We start from the raw sequence: 18512 nt of genomic DNA, 5'->3' as shown, positions 1-18512 counted from the left end.
TCATACAGTGTCAAGCGAGCAGCTAGGAGGGAGAAGACGTCCCTGGGAAAAACAGCATGGCTTGCCGCTCCCAGCTGGGCTAAGGAACAGGCCACTCGCACTCTCACTCGCATGCATAGCATTTACATCTGATTAGCCCCGGCCAACAAGGAGCAATGGACTAAAAGGGAACAGAAGGAACAATCTGTATGGTTGTGGCTGCTTGGTTGTGTGTTAGTGTGTGTGTGTGTGTGTGTGTGTGTGTGTGTGTGTGTGTGTGTGTGTGTGTGTGTGTGTGTGTGTGTGTGTGAGAGAGAGAGAGAGAGAGAGAGAGAGAGGGAGAACAGACAGACAGAGAGGAAAGAGAGAGAGAGACAGGAAAACAGAGAGAAAAAGATAAAGATAACAAAAGAAAGACAGAAAGAGAGAGAGAGAGAGAGAGAGAGAGAGAGAGAGAGAGAGAGAGAGAGAGAGAGAGAGAGAGAGAGAGAGAGAGAGAGAGAGAGAGAGTGTGTGTGTGTGTGTGTGTGTGTGTGTGTGTGTGTGTGTGTGTGTGTGTGTGTAACTGCGTATGGTCGGGGGTTGGGCTTGGTTGGGTCAGCTGAGGTCTCCAGATGGTCCCAGTGCTGACCTCCACTGAGCTCCACTCCACTCCACACTCCCCTCAGCTGCCAAGCCCCAACCGGAGCCAGGGTTGCCAGATTGGCTGGTTTCACACCCAATTGGGCTGATCATCTATGTGTGTGTGTGTGTGTGTGTTTTTTTTAAGGTATTGGGTGTTTTTTTCTGTAGATGTATAGCCATAGAAATCAATAGAGTTATGGACAAACTGGGCGGGATTTAGTGCTTCGAGGTATTTTGTGAGTATATGTGGGTTTTTCGTTTACAAACATTTGTGTCATGAGAAGTTGCAAGATGCTAAACAGCCAATCATGTGAGCTCATGTTTTGACCGACAGACGTTTCCAGCAATCAGAGGATGAACGGTGCGCAGTCAGGGTTGCGCAGCCAGGGATTGTTTACACACGGTAAACCCATGCATTTACTGGGCTGGAAATCAGTCACATCTGGCAACCCTGGCCAGAGCCAGACCATGAGTCAGGATGGGGCAGGGAAGGGCAGGGCAGGGCAGCACTTCACAGCGCAGTATTATATTTATATCCAATCACGCAAAAAACAACCCCCATACACAATGGCCAGTACAGGCCACAGGCCACACACAGGAATGATGGGGCCAGGCCATGAGGAGGAACGCAGACCTGTGATGTTATGTTCTGTTATGTAACCCTGAGGGACCTTCGAGGTTCCTCCCTGAAGGGTGTGGTCAGTCACAGGCAACACTAGCATGCTCTGAGCTCTGAGAAGGATTACGGCAGTGGTTCCCAAACTTTTTCAGTGGGGACCCCCATTTGAACTTGAGAATATTTTCGCGACCCGTCCACCCACCAGAGTCTTAGCCCAGCAGCGGATTTCTAGCAATATTAGCGGACAAACTATTAGCTGCTAACCTGTGGATTTCTCATTTTTACCCAATGTCCCTTTTGTCAGTGACCCCCCTTCAGTACCTCCGCGACCCGACCCCTCTGGGTCCCGACCCCCAGTTTGGGAATGACTGGATTACAGCATGCTGCTACAGTAGGTCTTGACCTGAAGAACAAAAGCGGACTAGATAGGAAACCGGGTCAACAAGCTAATGTAACGTTGCATGCGGATTGACGACGACCTGAATGACTTAAGTGACACAAAAAAATGGGTTGTCATGGTCACAAAATGCAGAAAAAGAGGACATGATATATCATACATGTCATAACGATACATGCACAGCCACACACCCTCACGTGTCCACATACACGCACACGCACGCACACACACACACACACACACACACACACACACACACGCACGCACACACACACACACACACACACACACACACACACATTCTGTAAATGTAACACTATTTACACCTGTATTTTTCCTTACAATATGTATGCTATGCTTTAGCAACACGGTACCTAAACAGACATGCTAATAAAGTAAAATTTGAATTTGAATTTGAATCCATACAAGAAGCTTCCTCTCTGATTTCAAGCGACGTTGTAATGGTGACTGTGCATTATGATAAAGTGTTCTCCGTTGAGCAACTTTAGTGCAAGATAGAAGAGATAGAAGAAGTTCCTGTGATCAAACCAACCACAATACAGGCCTTTGCTCCTACTTCTCCAAAAACTGCCGAATGGGCCACTGACAACTGACAACAGAGATGCACAATCATGTGGTCACATTCACTTTTGTCTGTCTACTAAACTATACGCTACAACACATTTTATTTGTTTACAAGAGATGGAGGTGGCTGAAAACGGCCCAAATGAGTACCTTAGGAAGAGGACGCTGTAAAGCCAGAGCCATTCAAGACACTAAAGACTCTAACTTTGCTTGCTGAGCCTCATGGCAAATGTAATAGCTCTTCTCTATATGCTTTATCAGCGAGACACTGGTGTCTACTACCCCTGCTCTGCGCCCACAGTAAACTCCCGTCCGTTAACTTAACACGCACACACACACAGACACACGCACGCACACACACGCACACACACACACACACACACACACGCACACACACACAGACACACGCACGCACACACACATACAAGCGCGCGCACAGGCATCCTTGTACATCAGTTTTATGCGTAGGGCACAGGCAGAACATGTAACGCTGCAGTAACTCCGAGACAGGGCAATCAGCGGAAGGTGATTCACACATGGGCTTAGACAGAGAAAGAAGAACACTCGGAGGGAGAGGGAGAGAGAGAGAGAAAGAGAGAGGGAGGGAGGGGGGTTATGTTCATGTAACATACTTTGAAGGCTAAACAAGATAGCATGCATAGTGCACACATGTATGCAGCAGTCTGTTCAAAATTGCAAAACGTAAAATAGTATAAAAGTATCAAAAAGGGGGATGGTAGCAAGGGAGAGATGAAGAGAGGGAGAGGGGGGGGAGGCAGTAAAGGGGATGTCGTTGATTGGGCATTGTCAAAATTGCAAAATGTGAAAAGTGAAAGTGAAAGCCCATTGGGAAACTCCAACTCCCATTGTCATTGTGACACAGCACTCCACAGCACACAAGTGAACACTGCACACTGCACACAACGAAATTGCATTTATGCCTCACCCGTGCAAGGGGGCAGCCCTCAGTGGCGCCCCATGGGGAGCAGTGCGGCGGGACGGTACCATGCTCAGGGTACCTCAGTCATGGAGGAGGATGGGGGAGAGCACTGGTTGATTACTCCCCCCACCAACCTGGCGGGTCGGGAGTCGAACCGGCAACCTCTGGGATGCAAGTCTGACGCCCTAACCGCTCACCCATGACTGCCATGATGTGAAGTAGTAGAATACGATACAAACTTATAAAAAAGAGGGACTCCAGAAGGGGCGGAGAGGGCGAAAGGGAAGGGGTGGGGGAGCTGTTTGTCGTGCACATTCTGTGCTGTGCACATACACGAAGTTCCCGCAACATGCAGTCTGTTCAAAACTGAAAAATGTCATTGGTATACAGTGCAAAAAGAGGGATGGGAGAAGTGGAGGAAAGAGAGAGGGAGAGAAGGAAGGAAATAGAAAGAGAGGGCAGGGGTAAGAGTGATGTTTGGGTGTTCATCATGGGGAGAGCTTGCTGTGCACATGGCGTATGCAGTCTGTTCACAATCGCAAAATGTAAAGTAGTATACAGTGGATAAAAAGGAGGGATGGGAGAGGTGCAGAAAAGAGAGGGAGAGAGCGAGAAGTGCAGAAAAGAGAGAGAGAAGGAGAGAGGGGGAGAGGAAAGGGAAGGGGTATTAAAGGGGGCATGTTTGAGCGTTCATCATGGGGAGAGCTTGCTTGCTGTGCAGACATTAGGCCCCATGCCAGCGATCCAGTAAGTGCGATTAGCCTTTCCCTCCATCCCTTCTCCCTTCATTATCCATCACTCCGCTGCAGCTCTCCATCTCTCTCTCTCTCTCTCTCTCTCTCTCTCTCTCTCTCTCTCTCTCTCGCCATGCTCTCATTCACTCTGAACCAACTCTCTCTCTCTCTCTCTCTCTCTCTCTCTCTCTCTCTCTCTCTCTCTCTCTCTCTCTCTCTCATCGTCATGCTCTCATTCACTCTGAACCAACTCTCTCTCTCTCTCTCTCTCTCTCTCTCGCTCTCTCTCTCTCTCTCTCTAAATACCACCACTCTCTCCGCTCTGAGCATCACCACTGTACCCCGAGGGGGCGTGCAGAAGTCACCTGTTGACGCTAAGCACTACTGTACTGCGCCTCTGAGCGAGTGACCGCCTGGTTTATTTTTCTTTTTCTTTCTTGTTCACGAGGAGAAGCATTAGGCATAGCTACACATAGCTACGCCCGCATGCACGGCACGCCGCCGAATGTTAACCTCAATCTGCAACTCCGTCCCCACCCACTGACCAAATCACCATGGCAACTCGCCTGAAGCAATCATCATCTGATATTGGCCAAGGAGCTAGCACAAGAGCACAAATGGAAAAGAAAAACAGAATTTAATGCATATGTGAGAGCAGAGCGAGCGTGCATTCATTTGGGCAGACATGAATGCACGTGTGTGTGTGTGTGTGTGTGTGTGTGTGTGTGTGTGTGTGTGTGTGTGTGTGTGTGTGTGTGTGTGTGTGTGTGTGTGTGTGTGTGTGTGTGAGCAAGCACAAATGGACATGAGTGTTTTTGTGCACGTGTGTGTGTGTGTGTGTGTGTGTGTGTGTGTGTGTGTGTGTGTGTGTGTGTGTGTGTGTGTGTGTGTGTGTGTGTGTGTGTGTGTGTGTGTGTGTGTGTGTGTGTGTGTGTGTCTGTCTGCATGTGGGCGCGTGACTGTTTTGAGTCTGCTTCTGTGAGTTCATGCGTGTGTGCAATGAGCATATATGTGGACGGGGTGGGTGGGGGGCTGGTAGCTGTTAATCCACATGTCCTTACTCCTCTTGTGCAAAAAATGTGCTGGCGCAAGAGAAATCCCTCTTTCTCTTTCACTCTGTAGTGTGTGTGTGTGTGTGTGTGTGTGTGTGTGTGTGTGTGTGTGTGTGTGTGTGTGTGTGTGTGTGTGTGTGGTATCCCATGGGGCCACAGTGAACTAGGAGAGCATTGTGCATTTGCGTTGCAAGACATACCGGTAGTGTAAAACTGCATCACCTTTCCTCCTTTCCTTACCTTACCTCAGTGTCCCATATACTATATATATATGGGACAAATCAATAAGCAACAGAAACGTGCCTGAATAACTTATTAACTCAAATTTAACAACTACCCATAAACCAAGGGTGGACGCTGCATCACATTTTTAAAAATGTCATTATTCAACCTGAACCATCCCAGATAAGGCCGCAAGAGAAGAGTATCATGCAATGCTACATTTTATGTCAGGATACAACCATTAAACCACACAAAAGACTGCAAATCGTCTGATCTGGCCTAACAGATGGCTAAAGTACTAATACATGAATGCAGTTCTGGGTTGGACCAGGGCAGGTCAACATCTACAGTGCAGACCATAGTGGGATGACTAATGTTTAACCAAGCCTGATAAGGCACCTTCACACCCATAACAGGTGTAATGCAATGACACACTGGGAAAGAATGTGGAATGTTCCAGAACACAGCTGGAGAGAAAGGGGAAATAATGCATTTCATCAGCTCTTTAGCACGTAGACGTATAGGACTACTAATGCAATACTAATACCTCTCTTTCGGCCTGGTTACTAATAAAGCGAGCACTGTATGGAGGCAGTGCATGTGCAGATCACATAGGAAGTGGAGACGTATTCCAGCCTGCATTAGGTTTCAAAGTAGCTTATAATAAGCAGCAATTCATGTAAGGTCAAATCAAATCAAGGGACAAAGCTTGTGGTGATGTAAGAACGCTGGTGAACGCTGATAGTACACCTAGCACAATGGATTTCAAGTCAAACTAGGAATAGTTTAATTGCCCAAGAGTTTAATCTGTGGCAGTGTCTACTTACAAAAGGTTATTGATGAGATAAAAATCAATATATCGACCAAAGAAGCCATAGTGCGCCAACGCGGCCATTGAGCCTCCATTTCTGTCAGCAGGCTACCGGGGAGGACAAATGCACGTCGTCAAAGGACTTCATGAAATATTCAAATGTGAGAGTGGGTTTGGGCTTTGAGGCGTCAATGGCCAAAGCACAAAGTAGGTGGGATAGGCTCACAGACTCGTTATCACTCTTGATAATAACATGTATCCTAACTTCTTATTACACAGAGGCGTGTGAACAGAGAGTGGTGGAGAGGAGGCAATTACCAAATTAGAAAAGCGCTGTTTCACACAGTGCAGAATGTGAAGTGAGTGCAGGGGAGTACCATTACTCGGGAGGAACAGTCAGCATGACTCCTAAGGCCTTGACTGTCTCGATATGACACAACCACAGGGTCAGTTTCGTTTCAACTCACACATCATACAACGAGAGATGGAAGACAGGAGCCTTTGCAAGGGGGAAGCAAGGATGCATTCATCTTATGTTGACAACAATGACTTCAGTCTCATCAAACGTGATCCCATATAGGCATGAAATGTATGCTACTTTGGAGACTTTCCCTCCATTGTTCAAGCTCAATCATGGTTGCCACCCTGTGTTAGCACTACTACATGATACAAACTATGCAGCTCTGAGGGCTGGATGCATTCCGGAGTAAGAGATATGCATTAGCGTACGCATCTTGTTTGCCTCGTAACACTTGACTCGTGACCTCAAGTGGCAGTAAGCTAAACCAGCAGCAGTTCTGTCTGCAATGAAACCGTCACAACGCGACAGTCGCACACACAAGCGTTCTCCTCCAAAACACAAACCTGTAGTGACTGGATGCAGAACCATGGCATTAAGCTGTGCAATGCCAACGAAACAGCTCAGCCTGACGTGCATTACGTCTTAATAACACACTGTTTTGGTGGCGATGTTTGATTTGACGGCAAACCAGCCTCATTCAACGGTCTACAATCTGTCCTTCTGTTTTACTAGTGTCCTCACGGCACTGGTAAATAAAAACATTTAGGCTATATCTTCATAGGCTACATCTCGCCCCCCGAATGCATAGCCCATTCTTGTTATTGTTCGCCGGGGACCACTCACAGAAGAAAAGTAGACCTCGGATGGAGAAGTATAGCAGGCTGTATAGCCGACATTCTTTCAATCTTTCGCTTCTGCTTTAACAGTTGACATATACAGCTACTGTGACGCTCGATGGTGCGTGCATTCAATCTCAGCCGTTCTTACAGCCGCTGTCTGACCGGCGATACAACATAATTTGTAACGGAACTGCCGCTAGAATCGTTGAGATCTGCCCGCTATCCAGTCATGTATCAGTAGCAGTCCAGATAGCTAGCAACAGGCCAGGATGGAGAGGGCTTGCAAATGGAACAAACATCGTCCTCGACGTGGTGTCACACAACATAGAAAACCGATGCCCTTACCTGTTTTAAGAACTAAAAATCCGGAGATCCAGAAGGGATGTCGGTGGGACAAGAAAGATGCTTGGAGGGGTGAGCTCAGTCGAAGCGCAAGGCGGAAACAGGAACTGTAGGGACCGCTGTCTGAATAGTCTTTGCAGCCTTGGTTCAGAGTAGGCTTGGGGCTGACATGGGGGCTGCATTGCGCATGCTTGTGTCAAATCGCGGTGATACAAACGTTTCCCTACAGCAACAAAAGGCAGTGACAAGCAGATCTTATGGTTTTGCTGCAAAACTTATTACTGAGCAGGAATAATTTCTCACAGTTTATATATATTAACAACAGGGTGCCATCGTCACGCAGAGATACGTTTATATGCTTATGACAATGATTTCATTACTTGAGCCACACAATGTGCTATTCTTGTTATTCTAACTAAATGTTCAATTCAATCCATAGCCTATTTAAGCAATTTATTATCTGAATAAAAGGAAACAGCCCCCCCCGTCTCTCCCAGTCTCAACCATTAATCATGGTGTGATAGATAGATGTAGAGACTGTCTCTGAGCCTCCAACTCCCTTCAGCTACAATGTAATAAATAATTTAGCCGCCATAGCAACATTTTCCATTCATTTATTTCAAAAGAGACCTCTGGCACCGCCATGCTCTTCACAATGGTGCATTATTTTCGCTCTGTTGCTTCCACCCAGTGGCCTACCAACAAAAGTGCAACAACAAATGTTATGCTGAATGGGAGCTCTTGTGCTTCTTGGAAATGCATGCAAGTGGTTTAATCTCCCTTTGTCAACCATATTGTTATCAAAAATCCTCAATAATTCCGTTACCTAGGTTATATTAGGGCCTATATAGGACTGTAGGCCTGATTATGCTATATATTAGATAAGGCCTATTGTTTATTTTCCACGTTTGTATTTATGAGGCTATTAAATATTAGATAAAAAAACGTCTTGAGCTTTCATTTTCAAAACTATCTGTGTGCTCTTTACCTTGAAGTAGGCTATGTGAGTCTGGAGCTCATCCGCCGCATTAGACTTGGTGGAATGATGATGCTACATTGTTGCAACATCAGCGTCCGAAATGTAGCAGTGAAGACACGAGGGCTGGGCAAATGTTGCCAATCAGCGCAGGCGCCAAGTATCCAGAGTTCCATAGCAACCACAGAGGAAAACATGGTGAGTACCAAACGTTATTACACAATTCTTGTTGTCCACCGTGCGGATAATAATGCTGTAATAACTGTTTGAAGGGACAAAGATCACAACTGCATGTATGTCTTGCACGAATAAGAAGCATTATTGAATTCTGTTAACAGAGGCGTTGTCCACATTATTATGCTCTATAACGGCTAGCTTAGCCATACACTGCTATGGGAACGTTAGCTGTGTTATACTGTGTTTACAATTAGTGCCTGTTTGTTTAATGTGATGAATTAGTATCTGTAGAAGTTGTAAATTAGTATGCACCATACATATATCCCGCCGTTTTCCGATCAGAGATGCTGTTAAGTTCACGCTAAAGTCACAGATAAAAACATTGCTCTGACATTAGCTTGCATGGAGCGCTAACTCCACCAAGCTGTCAGCTGATTTGGCAAGCTAGAACTAACTGTGTAATTGCACGATCAGAATGGTTGTGTAATGTGATGTGCAGTACTATTCGGCGATGCGCCCAGAAGCCTGTTTTTGGATCCTGTGTACTACCTCAGGTCGCTAATTTGGCAAGCCACAAATGGAGCAGAAGTTTTAGCCTAACATGACACTTAACCTTTAATTAATGAGATTATATTGATATAGGACAACCTGTGGTGTTATTGGGCTGTTTTTTTTTATCAGTGATCTTAGTGATGAATGGAAAGTGTGTATGACAGAATGTAAATACGTTAAATATTGATATCTTGTGTTATACAAACAGACAGGTTCAGAACAAGGTTTACATTGAGAAATTAGTTCCAGGTTCATTATTGTTCATCATGGGTTGTGCAATGCATACATTGTTATGTTGCTATTGTTTGACTGTGTGCTTGGCATGCTAACATTTCATGTTTGTTTGTTTTGTTTTGTTCTAGGCAAAAGCAACAACAATAAAAGAGGCTTTAGTAAAATGGGTAAGTTTGTGTCACTGGCCATGCCAACTTCCTCTGTTCGGATGGAATGTAACCTTTCTAACCAACAATACAATAATATTCATAAGCATCTTTTTTCTGCTAAAGCTGGCTGTGCTATTGGCTTTTTAGCTAGTTTATTTTATTGTTTTTAACGGACGGAGAAAGGCTTGATCTACTTTTCTCTTTGGTCCTTTTTGTCAGGAGGAGAAATCGGGGGAGAAAGTGGGTGAGGCCAAAGCTGTCAAGCTGTACGGCCAGATTCCACCCATCGAGAAGATGGACGCCTCCCTCTCCACCCTCGCCAACTGCGAGTAAGTTACGATGACTTCCCAGGCACTTAGAATAAAAGGATTCAGCGCCTCCCATTGACAAACATTGTTGTTTTGATTTGTCATCATGTATAAGCAAGTCTCTAAATTAACTTTTTTCATCACCAGGGAAATTAAGGTGTGTATGTGTGAAATGAAGGTGTCTGCTTACAAAGCTTACAAGTATACATAGATACAAGACATAAACCAAGACCTAATACACATGATTGCACATTGCAGTAAACATATGGCAAAATCTGAGTATAGCAAAAAGACTTACATCAGTTGACATGCACACACCCACAATTGGTCAGAATGGCTAGTAAGTTGGTCTTTTCTACCAGCCAAACTGAACTTGCTCCAATATTTGGCCAGTTGGCTGGTGTTAATTTAGAGCCCTGTGCATAAGGGATATTTGCTGCAGACATCATGCTTTATATGCAGTAGAGCAGCAAGTGTCTTCCCATGCAGTGCTGTAACATTGGTAATTGTTTCCTGACAAAGTATTATTGTTTTTTTCCTGAATCGATTTTTGTTTTTGTTCTTGATCCAGGAGGTTATCATTATCCACAAACTGCATTGAAAAAATCGCCAACTTGAACGGTCTAAGTAAGTGAAAACCTGTATGTGTACTATGTGTGTAAGCATGTGTGCCTGTGTGGGTGTGCATATGCGTGAAGCCATTTTTGCACATGAAAAAAAAGTATTCCATGCTTTAAAGAAGAAAAAGTTGTTTAAAGCAAGTCTCTTCTCTCCTCTTCTCTTCTCTCCTGTATTTCCTAGAAAATCTTAAAATATTATCTTTGGGACGCAACAATATCAAGAATCTGAATGGACTTGTAAGTTAATTATATCCCACACCAATGTTTTCCCTCAACCCCTCTATCTATGTGACTACCCTGGTTAAATAAAGGGGAAATAAAACAAAATAAAATAAAATCTGCCTGAGCTCGGTTGTTGTTATGCGCCCTCTGTAGGAAGCTGTAGGAGACACACTTGAAGAGCTGTGGATATCTTACAACCTCATCGAGAAGCTGAAAGGCATCCATGTCATGAAAAAGCTGAAAGTCTTGTACATGTCCAACAACCTAGTGAAAGAGTGGGGTAAGTGTCATTAATACTTAGTTATTACTTAGTGTTCTTGTCGATACATGTCTGAGGGGTGAGTCTAAATTTACTGATGGTCTCCATGATGATGTTGTATTTGCTGCATCCAAAACATCAGTGGGCACTGGATAACTAGTTGGTGCAGTTATAGTTTGAAGAGCTATGTGTATATTTCAGATGAACTAGCACCGTTTTGGCTTTCCTCTTTGCCTGATGTTTTTTACTTTTTTGTGTGTGTAAGTCTTTCGCTTTGCTACTTATCTGGTGAGATGACTTATTATGAAATGGAGCAAAAATGAAGCAAACTATCTGTGTACCATTGACTTTCATTATATTTATTTGGATGTTGTCTCTCTGTTCTTGTTTCTTTGTCTTCCCCTGCCTCCTTGCAGGGCTTTAGATGTGTTTACATGGCTGGAATGATAAACTGATGGGGTTATGAAGTGACAGTGTGATGTAATAATCTGACAATGTGACTTTGCTTCAACTAACCACACTTGGCTGTGCTATTGCATTCATCCTTTTTAAAATTCCTGTCGTGAGTGTCTGTTTTTGTTGTTGTTGTTGACGTTGTTGGTGGTGCCGCGTGCCAGCCTCCAGAGTTGGTGTGTAAATGTGTGTGTGTGTGTGTGTGTGTGTGTGTGTGTGTGTGTGTGTGTGTGTGTGTGTGTGTGTGTGTGTGTGTGTGTGTGTGTGTGTGTGTGTGTGTGTGTGTGTGTGTGTGTGTGTGTGTGTGTGTGTGTGTGCTATCTCACATGAACTCCAGACAACTGGTGCCGTGCGGCAGCCTCCTGAGCTGGTGTATTAATGTGAGAATGTGTATTTGTATGTGTATTTTGAAAGCGCATTGAGACAACTTTTTAGTTGTGATATTGCGCTATATAAATACTAGAGATGCACAGGATCCAAGATCCGGTTCCGGATCCGGCAGGATAATAGGGTTTTTCACAGGATCCGGTTCCGGCAGGATCTTAAGCAGTGGATCCGGTATCCGGCAGTTACCTCAAAATCAGGATCTGGTGCATCTCTAGCCTAGGTTTTGTAGTCAGTCTTTCACAACCCCAATTGCTGCATGAAGTGAAAGAACTTTGGAAGCGGCCAGTGCAGGCAGTGTGGCAGTAAGCCAATGAGTCTAAAAAATAGTTTGAGTCAACGTAATAAAAAGGTCCCACGTGTGCGAGTAGGCTATGTGTTTCAACCCTTTCGTCGGATCCGGTATCCGGTTCCGGATCCAGCAGGATCTTAAAGGGACACTGTGCAGGAAATGGTCAAAAAGGGTACTGCAACTACTGTACTTGTTACTAATGTACTAACTAATGTACTTGTTGTTGTGGTTTTTAACAGAGACATTTATATTTTCCCCTAACATCTTTTTTAAGTATTTATCCTGTGTTGTTGTATGTACACTGTCTACTGTCTCTGCACAATCTGTATGTTACTGCTGCAACAAATGAATTTCCCCATGGCGGGATTATTAAAGGCATACTTACTTACTTAACTATGCTGCTTATTGAAACTGGGCTGTCTATTGCCAAATTTGATCTTTACATGAAAGTTTACTAAGTAATAAACAAATATTTTATAGTATGGTCCAAGTACAGTTATTTTTGCAGCTACAAATGGCTATTTTTGGAAATTCAAAATGGCGGACCATGGAGAAGATCCCCTTTTCATGTATGAAAAGTGCAATTTTTCCAGTCATAATGAATACTTAGAATTTGATGCTGGTGGTAAGTATTCATACAAAAGGTAACATTAGTGAATGGGCAGCATGAATTCTGGAAATAAACAACTAAAAATCTCACACAGTGTCCCTTTAAGCAGTGGATCCGGTATCCGGCAGGATCCTAAAAATCAGGATCCGGTGCATCTCTAATAAATACATATTGTATTGTATTGTTGTTTTTTATGTGAAGCTGATTGTGGGTTGTGGGTTTGCAGGGGAGTTTCTGAAGCTGGCCGACCTTCCAGAGCTGGTGGACCTGGTGTTTGTGGGGAACCCCCTAGAAGAGAAGCACTCGCTGGAGGGCAACTGGGTGGAGGAGGCCACCAAAAGGCTTCCCAAGCTCAAGAAGCTGGACGGTAAGAACATCTTTAATGCAGTGCTATGTGTGTCTTAATATGACAAACATTTCATAGCATGTTAATGGTAATGATATAACAGCCATACATGCACGGGGAAAAAACTGTGTTAATTCAACACTTAGAGTGTACGCTGGAACCAAATTCACTCTAGATGATGTTGAAACAACTCTCTAGGTGTCTAATTAACACTGCATTATTTACTGTGTATGTCAATGGGAGCAGATGCATATCACTTGCATTGGCCCAATATTTTTTTTGCCCGTAGCAACCCCACAATTCTATTTGGTCTGAGTGAAACACTGCATCGCTGTCATTGACAAAGACTAGTGTGTTAATTCATGTGTTTATCTTGGTGTCACTCACACATGGTTTATATTATCTGACCTCATAAACATAGAGGGTTCTTACCCTGGAATGTGAAGAATTTTCCCATTTCTACTTGACACAAGTGTTCACAAGTGTTCAAGTCACGCTTGTTGTCTGGACAGTAATGTCAGAGATTCTTTAAGTATATCTACTCTATCTGGTAATGCAGCCTTGTGGGGTCCTTTCAGAGTCATGTGCTGGTGATAAAGAAATGAACTTGGCACATGGTTTCCATGATAACCTAATGGACAGTGACATGTTTGTTGACATATTTAACCATGAGGGATGTACATATTCTAAAAAGCAGGCTTTGTCACGTATGGTGGAACGTTAGCTCAGAGAAAGCAGTAATTCTACTAATAAGTAGAGTACAGAAAAACAGAGCATGTAGAGTATGGATTTACATTTTTAACAGGATGGTGAAATTGTGGTGCCCTTTTATTAGGAGGTTTACTACTCACTTGGAGCTAGACACCAGTGAATTAAATGAAGTGACCACCTTCTTGGAACCACCTTCTTGGAATAACCCCCCTGCCGTGTAAACCTAAGCTCAACATGTCAATGCGTACTAATGATCACTACATGTATAACGATTAAAATTCCGCGCTGTCTTCCTCCACAGGGAATCCAATCATCAAGCAAGAGGATGATGAGGGAGAAGGAGATGGTTAACACGTTCGCTCAGATCTCTCCACCTCTTGTTTACGTAACCTTTTTTATTTCTATTACAATGGGCCCAGCACCAGCACAAGTGTGATTAAAATTTGCAATACTGACAATACAATCATTTTTTATATATACTGTGGAGTGGATGGAGTTACTTGATGTACGCAGGCATTATTATTTTAATTTTTTTATGTTTTGTCTGGTGTCCTTTTTTAATGGTGTTTTTCAAATGTCACAGCATGTGTCTGGTACTTTATTTGGGAACCCAAAAAACCTTTTTAACAGGAAAAGACAAAGAACACAAACATTCCCACATTTTGAATTACAGAGGGAAGTGAAGGTGAGAATCTGTGATTTGTTTTTAAAGGGCAGACTAGCTTTTGAGGTGTTGAGTGAGTAGAAACGCACAGCAATTACTGGGAGAGGGACCTCAACCTTTTTGGTCCTGTCAGTGTAGCAAAAAATCTGAATGTTAAGCTCATCCATTCCAGGTTGCTCTACCCCCATTATTGACACTGTGACATAACGGTGCTCCAGGGACGCCTACAGGTGGGGCGGACAAAGGGGTCCATTGTCCTGGCCCCCCAGGTCCCAGAAGTGGGTCCCCATTACATTTTATATACTGAGTGGGGGGCCTTCCAGTTGACTTTGTCCATGGCCTGCCCAGCCAAAGCTGTCAGTGGCCCTGCTTACAGTACACACGGTTGGTAGCAACATGAGCTATGTAAGCACATAACCCAATGGAGAGAAATGTTCTCACCGAATGCACAGTTAACTGCATAGCAGACCTTTGTTATTTACCCCGGAGACACTGTTATTATAGACAAGGGCACATACTGTACGTACGTACGACTGTTGGGAAAGGAAATGCTTCAAAGCATGATGTCAAAGACTAGAGTAAAGTTGCTTTTTTGCTAATGAATACAATATTTTCACCCGCATGTGTGCTTAGGGAAACGATATGACTATTATTGTAGTTATACTACTGCAGCACAAAACAGGGGTAGGCTATGATATTGCTCTCTGAAGTACTTTCCCCAAGCATGAGAAGGAAACCCATGAAATGGAAATGAAATAAAAAATAAACATGAAGACATTTTTTTTCTCTATCTTGTATGTTGAAACAATACATGGATGTTTTGTAAGATTTTTCTTTTTTTTAAATCCTTTATTTTAAATTATTCGGCATGTTTATATAAATTAATATACTGAGATGTTCTTTTTTTATAACATTATAGAAATTATAACACTATGTTTATTTCAATAAAGAATAATTCAATTGGATTGGCTCCCTGAGTGTTCATTTTTTCCCCCTAGACTTTGTCGGCCTTGGTCTTCTTAGCCCTGCATTATACTATATTTACTATCGTGTATTGAGCAATTGGCTCAGAAATCATATATTCTTATCTCATCTTATTGTTAAGTTATTTCACATAGCTGTTTGCACAACAACTGTACAAATCACTTTGGTCAGGTACTGAAGCTAAACGCACTACTAAAAGGTACTTCTGCCATGGTGCACTGTCCTTGCTATCTTTGCACAACATCATAAGTTAATGTGGGCATGATGCGATGCTTCTTGTGATATAACTGCCTTGGTGTCAATGAATATACTGTACAATAGATATAATGATAAAATATAAAGATACCATGTTAAATTTACTCCATTGGTCTACACATGCACAAAATAAATGGTATATTTGAAGCACCAATGTGTCATCAACCAGGCTTGACAGAACTCTTCACCTGTAGGCTACTAGGCCTACAGTATGTCTTCGCTATGGCCTGTGGGAGATTTAGTTATGTGAGGAATAGTTGACCTTTATTATGACTTTCCATTTTCATGATTAGGTTGTATCTTGAATTTATTGGTTGCTGCCAACATGCTGCAACCCTGGTAGCCTACATGCTGCTGGTGATCATCATCATCATTTTATATTATTATCCATATATCATATCATTATTCTTATCACCATCATCATCATTGTTATGATTATCATCATCATCATCATTATCATTATTATTATTATTATTATTATTATTATGTTGATTGAATGGATGACTAGTGTGTGTTATGATCTACCACTTGACCATTGAGGTTTTCAAAAAACTGTCAAAACACATGTTATTACCATGTTACGTCCTCAAGTGACAAAAAAGTTTTTCACCATTGGCATGAAATTAATAAATGACTGTGCAGTCCTTTGTTCATATCTAGAACTATGCAGTCTGGAGAAGCTAGAACTAGAACCTTTTTTATTATATCGTTCTATGTTCAGCAGTCTAAGCGCGCGAAGGAAGTAACAAAGATCCCACCCACAAGCTTCCTAGAGAATACAGACATTTCTATTGGTAAATCTATGCAGCTGTCAAGTCTACCCCAGCGTATATCCAATCAAAGCGCAACTTTTCTCCAGGAAGAGTAGATTTTACAGCACCATGACAACAACCGGGAACATTAAACATTCATCGAACAATATTGTCAACATGCAACGAGAAAAAAGCATAAAAGCCAAAGAAGTTATCGAGGCACTTATAAAGTTTATGTCTGCTCTTGAGGTGGAGTATGTTCCGTGTGCCGAAACATTTAGACGGGCGAAATTCAACAAACAAGACGTGGTAAGTCATTTTTTTGTGCTCAGTAAACGCTTTTTGTCCATCGAACCACCGTGCACGACTGGTGTCAAGCGCCCCGCAGCTTCCCGCAGCTACTCTGGACTTTACGGTCCCATTCACTTCAATTCATTTTTTCGCAGCCAGAACAGGTTTTACAGATTTCGGACTGTGCCGACGCCGCTGGTGTCGTGCGAGGAAAACAATTGTGTCGGACGCTACACCTGGTCATGGAACGACATGCGTAACAAGAATGATCATAACTTGTGTCATTTCGAAGATAATTAAAGAAAACCATTTTCACAATGGGACTTCTCATAGACCTGTTTTTGCATGTCTCTCATCTCTTTGCATGTTGACTGTGCAATCACCGTGACAAGTTAACAAGGTGCACGGCGCACAGCTGTATGCGTCCAAAAAAGAAGAATAACATTTCACGATGTACATCTGGAAATAATTCACATCAAAGTTAAGTGTTATTACATAGGGCACCATGGTAATCAATATGTGTGTAAGAACATGTGAAAAAAATAAATCGGTCAGTTTGTCAAAGAAGACACAAAAGATATGCACCACAATGCACAGTATGCACCACACCGTGCTTTTCAATTATATAAAGAACAAATACTGACGGCACGAATGTTTCTTCCCTCAATAATCCCACGTCACATATCAATCAAGCAACTGAGCTAATGTGGCCACAAAGGGGCGGTATTGTACGCTGACACATTCGAAGTCCTCAGATACAGATAGGCCTACAGTCATGAATTACCTGACAAATTGCTGCTAGGCTATTGCAGTGGGAGCGCTACACTAAAGAACTGTGTCCCATATCTGCCCCTTTCATATTCATACATTGACAATTGAATTGACAAATGAAATACTAATATTTTACTGCGTCTTTTACAGGTGCCCGTATTCTTCAAGTCTGTCGTTACAGCGCAACGACGGTCAGCGCAGATGTGGCGATGTGAACACTCTTGCATTACACCTTTTGCATGTTGTACATGTCTCCAATCTTTTTGCATGTTGACTGTGCCGTCACAATTTCATGGTTAGGCAACAATGTGCACGACCAGAACAATGTAGGCCTACATATTGAAGGAACATCGTGGCATGATTAAAGTAAGGAACTTCGTACCACACATGTAGCCTAGTGCAAAAGGAAAATGCCTCATTTCTCTAAGCAGACAGACACTGTGGATATGCAGATACACGGTGTGCAATGACATATGCCCCTGAATGATACGCTGAAGAAATACTGAAGGCACCTATTCAGCGAGCTGAATAAGCCTAATAATGTAGGCCCATATCAGGGGTGAGGTAACACAGCCTACACGTGTAGGCCTATTCAAATTGAATATTAAGGGGCCTTGAACCCACAATATGCAGAATGGCAGGCATGGCTGCATCCAAGCTATGCGCTTCATGGTGTTTGACCACACATCTCTTCGTTGTGCACCCCATCACTTCATATGCCTAGGCCCACTTCAGGAAGCAAGGACGTAATTATGCTGGGAGAATACATTCAATAGCATATGGTTTATGTAGATCTGTGAATCAAAGAAAAGGGGGGCGCACCTTGCATCAATTTTTTTCTTTTCTTTATTTTTCTGTGCACAGAAAAATAAAGAAAAGAAAAAAATTGATGCAAGGTGCGCCCCCCTTTTCTTTTATTCTAAGTATTCATTTGGGACAGCACCCTTAAAAGTTATCAAGAAACCTGAGTGAAGCCTGCTACCTACTTGATTTATGTAGATCTGTGCCCACATGGTAGGCCTATTAGCCTACACCCTCCCATTCACTCAATCCATTT

The 18512-nt window shown here is 43.1% G+C and overlaps 3 protein-coding genes across 4 annotated transcripts in view; 2 read left to right on the top strand and 1 right to left on the bottom strand.

Annotated features, from left to right (window-relative positions):
• fut8a (fucosyltransferase 8a (alpha (1,6) fucosyltransferase)) overlaps positions 1-7579 on the bottom strand; it is a 205992-nt gene extending 198413 nt beyond the window's left edge. For both annotated transcript variants that reach the window (XM_063183762.1, XM_063183760.1), the window contains exon 1: positions 7449-7579. The gene's annotated coding sequence lies outside the window, so the exon portion shown is untranslated. The remainder of the gene's footprint in view (positions 1-7448) is intronic.
• A 971-nt stretch (positions 7580-8550) lies between these two features.
• Positions 8551-15367, top strand: dnal1 (dynein, axonemal, light chain 1). The gene is made up of 8 exons (XM_063183764.1): positions 8551-8619; positions 9513-9551; positions 9753-9862; positions 10413-10468; positions 10643-10698; positions 10837-10963; positions 12908-13048; positions 14040-15367. Exons 1-8 carry the CDS (start codon positions 8617-8619, stop codon positions 14087-14089), a joined length of 582 nt encoding a protein of 193 aa, XP_063039834.1. The 5' UTR covers positions 8551-8616; the 3' UTR covers positions 14090-15367.
• A 1165-nt stretch (positions 15368-16532) lies between these two features.
• tedc1 (tubulin epsilon and delta complex 1) overlaps positions 16533-18512 on the top strand; it is a 28619-nt gene continuing 26639 nt past the window's right edge. Inside the window, exon 1 of the mRNA XM_063224073.1 lies at positions 16533-16702. Coding sequence (XP_063080143.1) covers positions 16571-16702 — 132 coding nt within the window. The 5' untranslated portion in view covers positions 16533-16570. The remainder of the gene's footprint in view (positions 16703-18512) is intronic.

The sequence above is a fragment of the Engraulis encrasicolus genome, chromosome 19, assembly GCF_034702125.1.
Source record: "Engraulis encrasicolus isolate BLACKSEA-1 chromosome 19, IST_EnEncr_1.0, whole genome shotgun sequence".
NCBI lineage: Eukaryota > Metazoa > Chordata > Actinopteri > Clupeiformes > Engraulidae > Engraulis > Engraulis encrasicolus.
The sequence above is the reverse complement of the archived record's forward strand: the minus strand, read 5'-3'. Positions and strand labels throughout refer to the sequence as shown.